The sequence below is a fragment of the Sminthopsis crassicaudata genome, chromosome 6 (assembly GCF_048593235.1).
Source record: "Sminthopsis crassicaudata isolate SCR6 chromosome 6, ASM4859323v1, whole genome shotgun sequence".
NCBI lineage: Eukaryota > Metazoa > Chordata > Mammalia > Dasyuromorphia > Dasyuridae > Sminthopsis > Sminthopsis crassicaudata.
Genome location: NC_133622.1, coordinates 73,277,156 through 73,294,629, shown reverse-complemented (window position 1 = coordinate 73,294,629; position 17,474 = coordinate 73,277,156). Strand labels below are relative to the sequence as shown.

The window sequence follows — 17,474 nt, the reverse complement described above, 5'->3', positions numbered from 1 at the left end:
AATAATGGATCTATTTTGTGACAGGAACATCCTCTACATACACAGTAATTTTGGCCATTGCTCATGCCTCCCACCCAGAGAACTTTGTGTCCCAACCTGTCCCTCATAAACCCCACCCAGATGTGGACCACAGTTGAGAAAACTAGTCTCTCTAACCTCAATTTTATCAATGAAGAATCTATACTGCAATATATCCAGATGATGAGATTATGCATATAAAGTCCTTTGAAGACCTAATGACTCTAGATATAAAAAAGCTATTTTAAGCTCTTTGGGATTTGGAACATGATAATAAAAAACATGATAAAAAAATAATAATTGAGTTTCATCTCCCTTACACTCACCTCTTGGGTTTTTCCTGGATGGCAATACAGTGAGTCAAGACCAATTCTCACCCTGTTTTTTTAAAAAGCAGAGAGAAGAAAACTCAGGTCCAACACATAGGACTTGAGGTGAGTCCTCCACATAAGCAGATGTGAATCATGTTTAAAAATAAAAAGATGAAGATCAGAATCAAAAAACAAATTTTAAAGCATCATTAATCTGTCCAAATCAGTTTTAAAATCACATTTAATTAGTTCTTGCAATCTGTTTTATGTGAAATAATTCTTATTTTTCTAAATGCCCAATACTAAAAAAAAAAAATAATAATAATAATAAAAATAAAGTCTGATTTTTTTAATGGGTGGGGAGATTTGGAGTTTGTGAAGAAGATTTTATTATTTAAATTTTAAATATTCTTTCCACATATAGAAAACACAAAAGATGATTTTACATTAAACTCCAAACTGTCATTTTATCATGCTTGCTTTAAAATAGATTACAGGGGGCAGCTAGGTGGCGCAGTGGATAGAGCACCAGCCCTGAATTCAGGAGGACCAGAGTTCAAATCTGGTCTCAGACACTTAACACTTCCTAGCTGTGTGACCCTGGGCAAGTCACTTAACCCCAGCCTCAGGGGGGAAAAAAAAAAAAAATAGATTACACATTAACTGTCCTACTAACTCAAGGATTCCAGAAGTTCCTTCCAGGCATCCCCATTATGCCTCAGGAGAATTTCATGAGTCCTCCACAAAGAGGAGAAACAGATTCTAGTAATCAGGAGTTAGGAATTATCTCCCTTGCTACATGTGATCTAAATTTGAAACCACTTGTTTGTATTTATAAGAATACTTACAGTTGCATTAAAAATTCGGTTGTTGTTATTGTTTAGATGGTTAGTTGTGTCTGATTCTTTGTGACCTTATTTGGTTTTTTTTTTTTTTTTTTTTTTTTTTTTTTTTAGCAAAGATACTGAAGTGATTTATTTCCATCTTCAGCTCATTTTACACATGAGGAAACTGAGGTTAAACTGGTCAGCAGGCTGGATTCTAATTCAGGTCTTCCTGCCAGGTCTGGTGCTCCATCTACTATAATTGTAATTATGAAGTGAATTGGATCTATGAGCTTCTCAATGAACTGAGTTTTGAGAGTTAAGAACAAACTTTCACATATAAATTTTTTGGGGGGAGGGTAAGGCAACTGGGGTTAAGTGACTTGCCCAGGGTCACATGGCTAGTGTTTTAAATATCACATTCCTCCTGACTCCATCATGGTGTTCTATCCACTGTGCCATTAGGTGCCCCCTCACCCTGATACATATGTTTAAGAAAAAAAAAAAATCAACCATTTGAATATATATATGTTTAAAATCTCCTGAAATATAGATGTCCATAAGTCTGTAGAAGGATCATCATCATCTCCCCTCATTTTTAAGATAGATAAATATCAGAACTCATTGTAAGCATCTCTGAGGACTTTCTTAAAAATCAAAAAAATCCGTTCTGACATGGAAGGGTCTTCAGGGCTAATCTATAAAGTGGAGATTATCTTTGGAAAAATTTCTGTAGCCCAGATGAAAACCTTATGCACTGGGTGAATCTTATGTTTAAATGAAATTATTTCCCTTATAAATGTTAAATTCACTCATTCTTCCATTCTTTTTTCAAAGAACCTGCATCAATGTTAGTCTCGAGTACAAGGTGGGGGTGAGGAAGGGTTAGTGGGAACTTCAGCAGATGGCTTTTACTAGAAATACAAGGGAGATATTAATATAGCGAGCCGGGTAACGGTAGACTCTGCTGTGTACTTAGGCAGAGGCCCAGGGTAAAGTGGCTGCCAGTTTACACAGATATGAATCATGAATCTCCAGAAACAACCTAAGAGACTTCAGTGTCCTGAACGGAGGGAGTGAAAAAGCAGCTAGCAAATCAGACTAGCCCAGTAACCTTTGCTGACCAAAGAAAGAGCAGAGATGTGCTAATATAGGAGAGAAATAAAAGGCAGGAGCAAGTGTTACGGGGTGTGCTGGAAGTGAGTGGAAAACCATCTTGCCATCCTCCAGCTGTGTGAACTGGGATGGCAGGACGGGATCCAGGCTGGACCGCTTCTGTAGTGAAACAGGCGGGAGAAGAGGAGGCAAAAATAAATGCCTTTCCCAAAGCAAAAGAGGTTCAGATCCACACATTTTAACATTAAAGCGGGCTCAAGCACAGTTGGCAAATCATATGAAAATTCATACATTCAGGGACACAAAAATCCCATAATCTCAGGACCACATGATGAAGGAAGCTCTTCTCTTTAGTTGTCTTAAGACCAGAAAGCTAACTCTGACATGAAAGAGAGCCCTGGGCTCATCTATAAAGCGGAGATTATCTTTGGAGCAAAGATAAAATCTCACCCAGTAAAATGGGGGCCAAAGCAAAGACAAAACATATGGGAATGATAAGGGTGGGCGGCTGGAGGAATCACACAATACAGTGATCCAACATGTAACTAAAAGTTACATCTAAACATCCCACAAGCAGGAAGAAGCTGCTGTAGACTGGGTGGGAAGGAAGATAACACAAAACCTGGTTGTAATCCACAGAAGTGGCTCCAGTTGGAAGCCTGCAATTAACAAGAGATTACTATTTTAACATGGAGCTTAACACTATGCACATTTTTGCCTTTCCAGGAAGACAGTCTTCAAAGAGCCGATTGTAATTTTCTTTACCTTACTGCCCCAAATTCCTTCTAGATCAGAGCATCATAGAATGAGCAGCAGAAAGAACCAGAGGTCATCAAGAAATAGTCCTTACATAACTTGCCCAGGGCTAGGTGATATTCAGACCCACCTTTTCAGCGGGGTTACTAGACTTGTAAATCTAGGAAATTCAATAACTAGTTTACTTACATTTCACCTTTTTTCTTTATTTTACTGAAATCAACTAGCGCAAGAGAATGCTAAGGCGCATAACATCTGGTGTCTATGAACCCCTTTCTTTTCCTCTTTATAGAGGTGGTAAAATAGATTTCAGTCTTAGCAAAGCACTTGAAAAAGTTTTCCTTGGGGAACCAAAACAAAAAGATGTGGACTAGATAACTGTACAGATGGGGGAATTTGGAACTGATTGAATAATCAGGCTCAAAGTTAACAGTGATTTATGATTCTGTATCAACCTGAAAAACCTCAGTAGTTCTGCAAGTATCTGTTTGGCTCGGAGTTATTCACTTTATCAATGGCTTAAAGGCATGAGTATCATGCTTATCAGATGTGTGGATGAAAGAAAGCCAGGAGGCATAAGTAATACATAGGATTACCCAATTAAAAACCAAATAGATTTCAACAGACAAAAATGTCAGGACAAATCAAGAGGAAAGTTAATAGGAATAAAGAGGTCATCCCCCCAAAAAAACCCCCAAAAACCCAAATTCATTGGTATCAGATAGCAGGTTATTTGAAAAAGAAAATCATGGGCATTGGTAAGTTTCAAATTCTCTGATTTCAAAAATTATACTCTTAAAAACAGGTTCAGATGAATACCATACTAAGAAGTCAGCAATTCTTTTCCAATCCAGAGAAAGAGAGAGAGAGAAAGAAAGGAGAGAGAGAGAAAGAAAGGAGAGAGAGAGAAGAGAGAGAAGAGAGAGAGAGAGAGAGAGAGAGAGAGAGAGAGAGCGAGAGAGAGAGAGAGAGAGAGAGAGAGAGAGAGAGAGAAGAGAGAGAGAAAGTAGAGAAAGAAAGAGAGAGAGAGAGAGAGAGGAGAGAGAAAGTAGAGAAAGAAAGAGAGAGAGAGAGAGAGAGAGAGAGAGACAGAGAGAGAGAGACAGAGAGAGGAGAGAGAAAGTAGAGAAAGAAAGAGAAAGTAGAGAAAGAAAGAGAGAGAGAGAGAGAGAGAGAGAGAGAGAGAGAGAGAGAGAGAGAGAGAGAGAGAGAGAGAGAGAGAGAGAGAGAGAGAGAGAGAGATCTCTCCCCATTGGTTCTTTTCCATACAGCTTTTGCCTCTAGATAGTCCAGTTGTCTTCCTATTTTAAGTTACCTCTTCAGATCATGAATACTTTCATCAATCTTCACACCTGAGACCAGTTGTGAAAATATACTCAAGAAATGTCTTCAGGTATGGCAGCATTTTTTTAAAGTGAACTAAGAAAACCATTGCTTTTTTTTCAACTTGGTGGTTCACACAGGCAGAGACAAACATGTATCTCCTCTGAATTCATCTCATTCATTTTCTTATCCCTAATCTTTCTCAAATTCATATTTAAGTATATTAAATCACTAATCATGAAATACATATACCTGAAGTTCTCAATCAGTAATTCTAAATCTGTCAGTAGATTTGTAAAGTGTACTGAAAAGAAAAAAAAAAAAACAGACCAAAAAAAAAAAAAATCCACCCCAAACACAAGCAAACTACAGAATACCCTCCCCCTTTCATGATTCAATGCTTCTTTCTCAGTAGTAGAAATAACTTTGAATTTGGAACTGGAAAACCAAGACTCAAATCCCAATTCTTCAATTTGCTCCCTGTGACCCATCTTTCTGGAGCTAGATTTCTTCATCTATAAAATGATAAGGGTTGAGGGAGGGAGAAGACTCATAGTCCTTTCATCTATCTCTAAATCTACTAATTTTAAGCATCGATTTAGTCCACATGTGAAGATGTGGACCATTACCTACTTGACTTGAACTAGTTCACAAATCTTTCAGAAAAGCAGAAAACCTGAATGATCATGAAAATGGACTTGGAAAAACTGATAACACAAAAATTTTAATCAAAGTAAGCAATGATAGGTTTATTGAAAATTTCCAGTAGAGAAGACCCACTAGTTTTGGAATAAAAGTACTGAAAGTACTACAGCTTAAGTGAATATAAAAGATTAGCAGAAAAAAAAAAAAACCAAACATAGTACAAAAAAAACTTGAAAATAAAAATAATTTTAAAGTTTGAAAGGAATTCAAAACAGGGGTGTTCCTTTAAATCCTCCAAACATTTAAACAGTGATTAGGTTTGGCAAAAAATAATGCATTTACAGATTAAAGCCAACTTGTTAATGTAAACTATGTAAAAATGCTCAGTCAATCCAAGTACATTGTACAATATTTTGAAGGAGAGTCCATTTCCTGACACTGGTAATTGGTTATTTTTTTTTTCCAAAGATAACATGGATTACTCAGTTGCATAACTGCTCGTTTAGGGATAACGCAAAAAAAAAAAAGGGGGTTTAAAATAGGATAAAATTACTATAAAAATTAAATGAAATGCACAGTAAAAGTTCAGACATCAGTTTGTTTCTTTAAACTAAGAAACTGGGTTTACAGTATGGTCTACATTTTCAGTTGCCACATTCCCTTCCCCTCCCCCCACCCCCCATCCCCAATACTCCTAAAATCCTCTAGTCTAATCAATTCTAAACTTCCAAATACACTGTACATACACATTTAGCAGAGAGCAGATGCTAACATTATTGTGACAGCAGTGTGGTCAGCCCACAAATTTTAGAAAGACTATTACACATTATATCATCAAGATTAACCTTTACTTAAAAAACAAACAAACAAAAAAAAGAACCCAGGAATTCTTACTAAACAAATAGTTTGTTTAAAAAAAAAAATTATATATCATGAAAAGCCCATTAAAAAAAGGAGACTGTCATCATGGGCTCCCAACCGGATTAAAAAAAACAAAACAAAAAAAAAAAAAAAAAAAAAAAAACACACACTTCAGAGAGACTAACGGCTTAATGCTAAACACCTGCCAAACGATGCCCTTGAAAGTGCCAAATACAAATGGATCTCTTAGGAACACTTGTCCCTCGGACGAATCGTCCCTCATTTGGCCGTTTCTTCTTGAGCGATACACAAAACCCCGCTGAAAGATCTGCATCCAGTCGACTTTACAAGAGAATGTTACAATGTAAACGAAATGAGTTCTTGATACCGACAGTATGTTACAACGGTTCTGGTTTCTGAATCCAACAGTTGGTCACAGAGGTCAAGTATTAGCAAGGCTCCTTTTCAGCCCTGTTGGCAGTTTGTAAAGGTGTCTGACTCATACATCCTTTCAAGTACATGCAAGGCTCAAGAGTTCCAAAAGAGGCAGAATCCTGGGGAGGGGACGGGGGGCGTTTATGACACAGATGAAATGGGATTATGAGGTGAGCCCATCTGAGTAAGAACTTTATCCAGCCACTGGAGAGGACCATGCAAATGGATCTCGATCCAGCAGGGAGTGCTGGTCACATCCTGCCGGTGGTATTCTGCTCCCCAGTCCCTGCAAACAAAACAGAGGATACATCAATGAGCCACTCAGTTACCTGCACAGTGTGGGATCTGCTAAAGGGAAGGCAGGATATATAAACAGGTGTCTCAGATACTGTGACTATGATTAAAAAAGCATTTTATTTACTATCTGACTTTATTACAAAAAGCAGAGAAAGTATGTGCCAGATACTTTTTTGACCAAAATTGCACACAGATTCAGTTACAAGGACCTTTGAGGTTAAGCTAGTACAACCTTCTCATTATAGAGGAGAAACTGGACCAGTGATCTTTAAATGATTTGCTCAGGATCACGGTATGTGAACTTAGATTCTTGGAGTCAATGCATTGCTTTTCCCATTCCAGTCGAGATGGCTCTACATAAGAGCTGTCTTCAAATCTTGCTAGTTGTGGACTGAGAAGCTTCTCTGCTTCCTTGTGTCTTAATTTTCTCAAGTATAAAATGAGGATAATATTTGCAGTGTCTTAATAATAAAGTAGTAAGTAAAGTGTTACAGAAGAATTCATCATGCAAAGGCTGCTCCTCACTTTCTGAAGAGACAAACAATGGACTTAAGATTTAAATGAGACATAAGTTTCTGAACATGGATGTGTGATTTTGTTTTGCTTGATTGTGCCTGTTATGTTATCTGTTATGAAGGGTTTTTTTTAAGGGTTTGTTTATTTGGAGGGGGATAAATGCTTATTAACTGGAAAAAGTAAATTTTAAAGTATAAAATGTAAACTGAAGGATAGGAACTTTTTTAAAAAATTCTATCTTTGAATCCAGCACCTAGCAAAGTGCCTGAAACATAAGTGATACTTAATTATGGAAATGATTCATATAACAAAATCTCATCTTATAAGCTATTTACATTGTGTATTATTAACTTCTATACAAAAGTTCTGTTTGGTACAAAGGCTAAGAGAGGAAAGGACTCTTTGAATCCAAAGATTTATTCCAGTATGTGTCACACTGGAGATGCTCAAAGTACAATCCTAGTAGTGGACCCCAGGCCCATCACGGAAAAACAATCTATATTCACTTCCAAAAAGTGAATCCCCCCAGTAATTAATTTCTCTGTGTATAGCAACTTATAAAAACATCTAGTACGACCTGCAATCTGCATTAGTAGAGACCTTCAAGTGATGATGTCATAGATATTCTGAAAAATTAGATTAAGTAGGAAAGGAAAAGAACTGAAATGCTGAAATGGGGGACAAACTACAAGTAGATATTTTGGAAAAAAATCAATCCATCATTTCAGAAAAATTTAGAAAGACAAAGCAGATGTAGAAAAGAGTATTTCTAGTGAAGCAAAACCAAAACAAAACAAGCCACCAAGTTCTGGTCTTGTACTAAATATCTGATTATGCAAGTGATCCAGAAGAAGTTTTTTTTATAAAAGCTGTATTAGCATTAGGGAGAACCTTCTCTAATACTCTATCCTGGTTTCTGGAAGTGACCTGGTTCTTGAAGCCAAGTTAACTAAGCCCAAACTTGCTTGGGTCTTCCACAATTTGGAAAGTTCTAGCTATGCAAGCAGCTGCTCATCATCACATTGGTCACAGTTCGATGTATTTTTTAAATCCAGTAATCCTCACCATGGGAAAGTGGGTTATATGGGAACATATTTGACGTTAAGACACCTAAATTATTACTTTAATGCCTACATTATTTTTTAATGACAATAATGAATGGAGATACTTTATCTTTCCCAGTACTATCTATGAAGACTCCTAAATAATAGCAACTTTGGAGTTTAAAAGTGCTCCACATTCACACTCGCTTATTCCCTCTAATAACACCATTAGTTAAATAGTACAAGGTTAATCCTCATCTTAGGACAGCCTAGTATCCATGAACTAATCAAAGTAAATGCTCTTGCTACAGGTAAGATGACAGGTCAAGACATCTTAGTTAATTCTACCCCCACCCTCAGCCCTATTGATGAAATTGATGCTGGATTTAGTGGTCATCGAATTTACAGTTGGGTCAAAAGCCATCCCACTGGCAAATATTGGGGAAGCAGCTCTAAGTACATGCAATGAAGGCTGAGGGGGTCAAAGGAAACAAACTCCAAGACTAGTTACTGTAGTGTTAATCCTCCAATAGGAACTTCGGAAACTGAAAAACCAAGCATCTTCCCTTCCTTTAGGGCTGGGACAGTTCATACACTCTGAGTACTAAGGCTGGGAGAAGGAATAGAGAGAAACAGGGATGAGGTGCCCTGAAATGTCTGAGATTCCTGTAGGCTGATGCTGAGTACTTGGGCCCAGGAGCGAAAGTAAGCAAGAACCACCTGGAATGGTAATTAAAACAGGAAGCCAGTCAACAAGACCTATTAAGTGCTTACCAAGTACCACAGCATCAAGCTAAGCAAAAGAAAAACAAGGAAAGATGAAAAATATCCTTCTTATCTTTAAGAAACAAAGTCTATGTGTAAATAATTATAAACATACAGAATTATATACACAGAATAAATGAAAGATAATCTCAATGGGAAAGAAAAGTAAAGTTTTCCTGTAAAAAGCAGGGTCTGAGCTGAGGTCAAAAGAAGACAGACAAACTATGAGGTCAAGGGGCAAGGCATTTTGGCCATGGAGAGAGGAAGGAGAGTTGTGTTTGAGTAACTACAAGCAGGCTGCTATGGCTCTAGTCTGTGTGAGAGGAAAGCATAGATAGAGAGGAGCGGGTAGCAAAGGGTGTGCTAGTCCCTTGTGTACCATCCTGGGGGCCTCTAAACCCACCATTAAAGGCCTAACAAGCACCTAGTTGGCAATAATCAGCTAAATGGAGAAGCTATCAGATAGTCTGCTGCTCACTCCCTGCTCTGCTCCTGCAGTGGGCACACACAGCAGCCCCCAAGTCTCCTCTCCCTAGAAATTAAAGGCCTCTTTCCCACCTCTTGCCTCAAGTACAGAAATTCCTAGTTAGAGTTCTGTCCAGAGGAATGATGTCAAGTCCTTAAGTGCTTTGTACTATGAACTCTGTATGCCATCATTTAGTTTTTAAAATTAAAAAACCTCCTCCTCTAAACATTTTTCAGTACCTCAAAGTGCACAGAAGGAAGATTTTTCAGTTGATAAATGTATGAGAAGTATTTTTTGGAGTTTGAAGCAGAAAAGCAGAAAACCTAAATTAATGGAATCTGGGGACCACAAAGCTAAGAAAGTAATCATTTTAAAATAATGGTATAGAACAATCAATTGCAGCCATTCCATTTCACAGACTAAGTCATGTATAATGCTATCAAAAATTTTTATATTTTGTCTAAGAGACCTATCATTAACACTACAAATTAATTTTCTAAGTAAACTGCGTTTTTGCCATATCGTTCTACCCACTAAGCATTCTCAAAAGTGGCAAAGTCAACACCCATAAGGAAAGTTAAAATAACGAGATGCTTTTTCAAAACTATAATCTTCTAAGGTTACCAGGGCAACTCAAATCCTTATATTTCTACATCTTCTTGGGGCCTTGCTGGAGTATAGAAAAAAAAAAAAAAAAAAAGGCGGGGGGGGGGGAAATCTGTTCATCTAGAGGGAAATAGAGGAAGGGAAACTTGGCTACTGGGCTAAGGAACTTGGCTTCTCACTTGCTTTTGATTAAAAACAACAACAATCACCACCACCAAAAAACCTTCAATAATTCATCCCTGTGTAATTTAGTCATGTTTAACTCTTCCATGTGGGTTTTTCTTGGTAAAAACACTGGAATGGTTTGCCATTTCTTATTCCAATGAATTAAGGCAAAAAATATTAATAAAAATTAATGACATTTTTAAAAATTAGTAAAATCACACATAAAATAAAATTAATAAAATACTATCTATGGCAGAATTTGATCTCAGCTCTTCCTGACTCTAAGTACTCTAGCACTCTATCCACTGTGCCACCAAGCTGCCTCTCAATTTTTCCCTAGGTGACATTCAAAATGAAGCACAATCATATGCTTTCATTAATAAAAGTCAAGAATCTGGCAACTACTGACTTAGGAAAGTCCCTGAGAATGAAAGGCTACAATTTTGCCAAAAGATCTATTTGTGAGTTTCTGACTTTTAATTCCCTTGAATTAAGTAGACTTCCCTCATTCTTATTCACTATAAACAGTCTGATGCTTCCACATACCCCTCCGTTATTGCTTCCACATACCCCTCCGTTACCCTTTTTTTTTTTAATCACATACAATGAAACTATCATTGTTCCTATAGGATCCATTCAAAGGCTAATGAGACACATCTATGAAGATGGCCTCTTAAATAAATATTCTCAACGTTTTTCCATTTCATCTTGGAGGGAATTCAGCACAAGGGATGGAGAAAAGACTGGAGTCTGAGAATCTGGGACTAGGTGTGAACCCAGATCAATTAACTACCTGTCTGACTTTAGACTTCTTTCTCTCTCTCTGGGACTTAACTAATTCATCTGTTAAATAGAGAGGGAGGAAGAGCAGTTTGCTTCTTCTAAAACCCAGCTTCTTAAACTTTTGGTCACAAGCCCATATGGGATGTCTTAACTGGATGTGAGAATTGCAAAATTATGATTTACTATCAGTAAGTATTTGATTTGTATACCTATCTTATATACTTACATGCCCAAGGTCATGTAAAAATTTCTCAGGCATAAAGGAATGGAAAAAAGTTTTAAAAGTCCTGTTCTAAAGACACTCTAAAGCCCTAAATTGATGACTTTATGAGCTACAGTCACATACATAGCCCTTTTGTCCCAACTGTTCCAATTCACTAGTTCCATTCACACCTCGCTGGCCATTTCAGCAGCAACTTTATGACGGGCTCTGGTAGAAGAACAACACTTCTCAAGCAGGATTGCAAAAGTCTGCCAAAATCTCCGAGGGAAGCCCAGCTCGATTATCGTTCTATTGGAGGAGAAACTGATTATGCTACCCCATGACCATGCCTTGAAATCACAACTTTCTAGGATTCTAACAAGAAAGCACTGGCAAGAAGTCTCTCCATACAGAAGGTGATTAGCACCACTATCCTGTTACTAAACTAGCAAAACTTAGGTTAGACTGAGGGTCTACAGAGGGGTTCTTCAAGTGAATTTCAGGTAGATTCAAAAGGCAAATCACATTATGGCTGGGGTTTTTAAAGCTTCTGTTCCACGGCAGATAATCATCAAGTGAGGTGCTGGATTAAGTTCAGCTGAAGAGCTTCCTCTTATTTCCTTCTCTTTTTTTCTTTGTTTCTTTTTTCTTTTTCCTACAAGTGTTTGCTCCTGGTGTAATGGGGGAAGGCAAGCATATTTTTAGAAATATAATATTTTTAAAAATGCAAAAATGCATTTGCTTATATGTTGTTGTTGCCATCTAGGGCCTATGTTAAAGTGCCAAAATCAGCATGCTTTAAGTGTCATCTACAAAAAAACTACTTCGGTAAGTTCTTCTCTGATACCTTGAAGAGGGTATCAGTATGGCTGATTAGGAACTGGACAACAAACTTGGAGTCACTTATTGTGTAACAGTTAAAGCAAGTCATTTAAACTCTAGGATCTCAGTTACTTCATCTGTAAAAGTGGGATGATTATGACCCAGCAAAGAGCTCCAGTAAGAAAGGGTTGTGTCAACATTAAAGAAATGGAAATAAATGTATGTAATTATTATTAGGACCAAAAGAATTTGTTTCCAAAAGGGAAGGGAGGAAAACTGCCCTAGTTACTTCTTCACAATTATCAAGAAAATCTCCTTGATTGCATCCCATCAGGAGATGTTTAGCACATCAGGAAAGTTGTCACCAAAGTCCTTATCCCCATCAAATGATTCAATATCAGGAATTGATCTGATTTTATCAGTAGAAATGGCATTAAAGAAAACTCATTATCTATCTGCTTTATCCCTTCACCCTAAGAATCATAAGACTCTTTCACAGCTAATTTGCAGCTGAAATCTTTCACATGCTTTGGCCTCCAGTAAAGTGAATTTCTTGGGAGCAAAGTGTCTTATTTTTCTAGTTGTATCGCCAGCATTTAGAACAATGCTTTGCACATAACAAGCACTCAAATGCTCGCTCCCCCATTCATTCATAATTAGGTACTCAATAAATTCATGCTATAAAATCCAGCTTTGTTTGGTTAAATATTCGATGTAAAACAAAAACAAAAACAAAAGTTACATGTTTCATTTTGCTTTTTTTTTTTTTCATAGTAACATTTCAAAGTAATAAAGTTATGTCCTTCCAAACTGAATATTCAGAATATTATCCTTAGAGAATCACAGGATTTTAGAGCCAAGATGGGAGCTCACACAAAACTCTTCTATGGCAAGAAGACCAGATTTTGAGATTCTGCCACTTATTTTTTGTCTAACCTGTCCCCCCCATCACCAAACTTCTGTTTCTATATCTGCATAATTAAAGGGTAGCAGCTAGAGCTGTACAGACACTTCTAGATCAAAATCTTACCAAAAAGCCTAGGAGAAAAAAGCCCCACTTTTTCAGGGCCAGAGATACAAAGCTCAAGATAACAGATTTGCATAAGGAGGGATTTTCCAATTGGGGATCTGCCCACATGGATGAGAATCTCTTAACAAATTACTGAATTCTTGAATAAAATTTTACATAAAATGCAGAGCCAAAACTGTACTCAATGTTCATCAAAAACAAATTGGGGTCTTGAGGGAACAATATTGCATTATCATCCTGGTGACTCCCAAAAGCAAGAGCACAATTTTACACTGAGATCCCTTGGAAAGGAAAAATCCTGCCCATGTGTATGCACAAAAAGAAAAATAACATAGTGAAGTCAGACATAAAATAAACCAATTTGGGAAAGATGTATATGTGCAGAAACCTACAAAACTGATCAGCTTCTTTATGTTCTTTGGAAAGAACACATGCAGGAAGACAGATTTAGAGAAGAGAACCATTAAGGAAAAACATATCAACAAGCTGTTTGGCAAGAAAAGAAAGAAAAAAAGAGAAGAAGAGAAGAGAAGAGAAGAAAGAAGAGAAGAGAAGAAAGAAGAGAAGAGAAGAGAAGAAAGAAGAGAAGAGAAGAGAAGAAAGAAGAGAAGAGAAGAAAGAAGAGAAGAAAGAAGAAAGAAGAGAAGAGAAGAAAGAAGAGAAGAAAGAAGAGAAGAGAAGAGAAGAAAGAAGAGATGAGAAGAGAAGAAAGAAGAGAAGAGAAGAGAAGAAAGAAGAGAAGAGAAGAAAGAAGAGAAGAGAAGAGAAGAAAGAAGAGAAGAGAAGAAAGAAGAGAAGAAAGAAGAGAAGAAAGAAGAGAAGAAAGAAGAGGAGAGAAGAAGAGAGAAGAGAGAAGAGAAGAGAAAAGTTAAGGAAAAAATATCCTCTGCCTCACTTGAGAAAAGGCTTCCTTACTGGCAGGCTAATTAACAACTAGTTCTCCAAATCATCCCCAGAAATAAATACCATTCAAAACTGGTTTAACAACAAGTGGGGAAAAGCTTCTGAAGACAGGACATAAAAGGCTAGGGGCCGGCCCCACCCAGGTGTATAATTAGGCAGGGAGGTTTCCCAAAGTAATAGAGGGCAGGCCTTCTTCTCCAATTTTCCCAATGCATCTGCCTCCCAGGGAATTAATTCAGGGATAAGAAGTCATTTTGCTTGCAATCTGCCCCCAAATCTTGAAGAAAACTCAACTAGTATTTAAATCCCCATTGAAAAACTGCTCTTGGAATCATGAAAATGTGGGTTGAAGTTCCAGTCTCTGACATACACTAACCTGTGACCAAAGCAAGTCACAACCTTTCAGCGCCCCAGGCAATTCCTTAAGAGTGCATCTTACAGACAGGCCTGCAATGAAAGGAGCTCCCATGTGGGCAGTGCCCCACACCAATAAAATCCCATGTTCAGACACACACACACACACACACACATAATCAATGGCTTCTTATAACTAATTTCTTGATGCCACAAAAAGAAACAAAAGTAATAAAATACCGTGTATCCTTTTCTACTTCGACTTTATGGCTAAGAGCATGAAACATACTGCTACTTGAAAGATAAGGGGACCAGAGGCCCTGGTAATAGTTATTTAAAATAATGATGAGCTAAACAATGAATCTGGATTTAAAAGAGGAAGAAGATGAAGGAGGAGAAAGAAGAGGAATAGGAGGAGGACAAAAAACAGAGAGCAGGAGAAAGAGAAGAAACAAATCCAAAAATAAAGGTCTTTTATTTATCCCTAAAACACAAGATGCATGTCTTATCTTTAAGAAGTACTAGAAAATGCTTATGGGAAAACAAGAAAACCAGGAGGGAGGTTTAGAACAAATTCCATGACAATATTTTATGGCCCAAACACAGGCTCTCTATTACACAGCATTAGCCTAGCAGGCGGGGGTACCACTAAAACATGGAGTTTATTAAGCCTCCATGTTCTCAACACTTTTTAACATGACAGGAATGCTTCAAGTTGGATAAGATTCTCATCATTTGCATCTCTGAAAACTCTCTCTCTAAAGTCAAAACATGTCTGGGAGAAAGTTATAGATTTTGACCTTAAAAATAAACCATTTAAATTATGAACAGGGACAAGTCATCAAAAGTTTGCTTTTTTGTTTTAAGTATCCTAAAATGGGGAGTATTAGATTTCTGTGAAATTACTAAAAGAAACTTCTCTAGGCTGAAGATCATCTCCCTATATGGAGACAGATTAATAAATAAGTAGAAAAATGGGTTTATATAGATTTGAATATTATGTGTATGTTTATATATGCTTGTACTGTATGTAACATTTATTTTTATATAAGTATGAGTATATTTATATCCATAGCCAGAGATAACTTTAGGCTCCCAGAGAGAAGGAGAGAGAGGGAGAGAGAGGGAGAGAGGGAGAGGGGGAGAGAGGGAGAGGGGGAGAGAGGGAGAGGGGGAGAGAGGGAGAGGGGGAGAGAGGGAGAGGGGGAGAGGGGGGGAGGGGGAGAGGGGGAGAGGGGGAGAGGGGGAGAGAGGGAGAGGGGGGAAAAGGGAGAGGGGGAGAGAGGGAGAGGGGGAGAGAGGGAGAGAGGGTGTCGTGTGTCGTGTGTTGTGTGTGTGTGTGTGTGTGTGTGTTGGAGGGAGGGAAATAACATGTGATTTCACTGGGATAGGGGAACTCCTATGTAGTGATGTTTTCTCTACATATCTCAAGTGTCTCTAACTTTTGAATTAAAAAATGCCCAGAATGATAGAAAGCCTGTGGTAGGGACAGGAACAGAATCCAAATTTTCCTGACTCCTAAGACCAGACTCTCTGAACTCTAAGGAAGAAGAGTTAAAGAAAATTGATGACATCTTTAAAGGGAGATTCTTCCTTGAGGTCCAAGACCCCCTATCCTCCCCTACCAGGCCTATTTCCAAAAGGGCTTTTGTCGGGAAAGCTCCCGGGAGCATGCTGCCCACCTTCACAAAGCTCATCCGGATCGTGCACATTTTTGTGAGCTCATAGACCGTCTCAAAGCCATGGTTGACTGACTGGGCCAACAACTGGGCAAACTCCTGGTTGTTAAAAATCTTGAGGCTGCAGCCACTGGGAATCTTGCACACGGTGGTGGGGTGAAAGCCATGGTGATAGTTGCAGTTGCGGCTCTGAACAAAAATGCTACTGTCACTCAGGCACTCCGCGTAGACTTCCCCTCCCACATAATACAGATGAACACCTGAAAGAGAAGCAAGAATTAGCAGAGCAAGAATGGCGAGTAGGAAGAGCAGATATGTTGTGCAGATGAGATTCCAGAGAGGAGGAAAATTACTTCAAAGGGAAGCAAAAATCTGACTGGGTGCCAGAGAACAGATGCTGAAAGTGTCCTTCCCCTCTCTTTGTACACATCAGCGAGAGGTCAGGAAACAAAGAGTTCACAGCATTGCCATTGAATATTTCTTTTTTCCTCTTTATTATCTTTAATAGGGGAAGGAAGGGAATAAGTATTTATATGCTTTATTTGGTATGTGAGAGGCACTATGCTAAGCATTTTTTTCAAATATTTTCTCACTGGATTCACAAAACAATCTTGGAAAGTGGGTGCTATGATCACCTGCATTTTATAGTTGAGAAAACTGAGGCAAAATGAGGTTGTGATTTGCCCAGTCATACAACTAGTGTGTGAGGTTACATGTGAATTCAGGTTTTTTTGACCCTTTTACAAGGGAGGATTCAACTTTGGCGTCTGGGGGAACAATCAGAGCAATATCCAGAAAAGACTGGGATTTAAACATAGAAAGTATCAACAGAAACTTAAAAAAAAATAAAAAATAAAAAAGCAGTGAAGCAGTTAAGAGACTTGAATTTTTTTTTTTTGGCTGAAAAAAAAAAATAGCAGCTTACACTTTGTTCCAAACTTGATATAATAATAAAGTAATAATAGTAGTAATGCTATTTATATAACATTTTAAGTTTTACAAAGTACTTTATCTCATTTTGAGTCCTCACAACAAATACGGGCTGTTATTAATCTCATCTCACAGAAGAGGAAACTGAGTCAGACTGAGTTTGAGTGACTTGCCCATTTAAGGTCTTCTGACTTCAATATTCTAACTGACTTTGTTATTGTTGTTCAATCGTGTTCATTTCTTTATGATCCCATTTGGTATCTTCTTGACAACAATAATAAAATAAAGCACATTGCCATTTTCCTCTCCAATTCATTTTACAACTGAGGAAAGTGAGGCAAACAGGGTAAATGGGGTCACACAGCTATTAAGTGTGGGAAGCCAGATTTGAACTCTGGAAGATACTGACTTCAGGTCTGGTGCTCTAATCATTGCCCCATCTAGCTGCCTTTTAAAAAGGATAATTTTTCTAAAATAAGTACAATTGATGTCAAACTCAACAATCTTAAGGGTATCATTAAAGTAACAAATATATAAAATGCCTGCAAGCACAAAATCTGTTACTGGAAAAATTGACTCAAAGCTTTATTAGCTCTGCCAACCAAACTCCAATCCTGGCGTGGC

General features: G+C 37.8%; 1 protein-coding gene across 3 annotated transcripts in view; it reads right to left on the bottom strand.

The window, feature by feature from the left end:
- Nucleotides 1-5,070: 5,070 nt before the first annotated feature.
- SMAD1 (SMAD family member 1) overlaps nt 5,071-17,474 on the bottom strand; it is a 93,440-nt gene continuing 81,036 nt past the window's right edge. Inside the window, exons 6-8 of one of the 3 annotated variants that reach the window (XM_074275466.1) lie at nt 15,930-16,180; nt 8,271-8,275; nt 5,071-6,575 (exon numbers count right to left, since the gene is read on the bottom strand). In XM_074275466.1, coding sequence (XP_074131567.1) covers nt 6,431-6,575; nt 8,271-8,275; nt 15,930-16,180 — 401 coding nt within the window. In that variant the 3' untranslated portion in view covers nt 5,071-6,430. Of the gene's footprint in view, nt 6,576-8,270; nt 8,276-15,653; nt 16,181-17,474 lie in introns of those variants that run through there. The other 2 variants (XM_074275465.1, XM_074275464.1) reach the window with 2 other exon arrangements.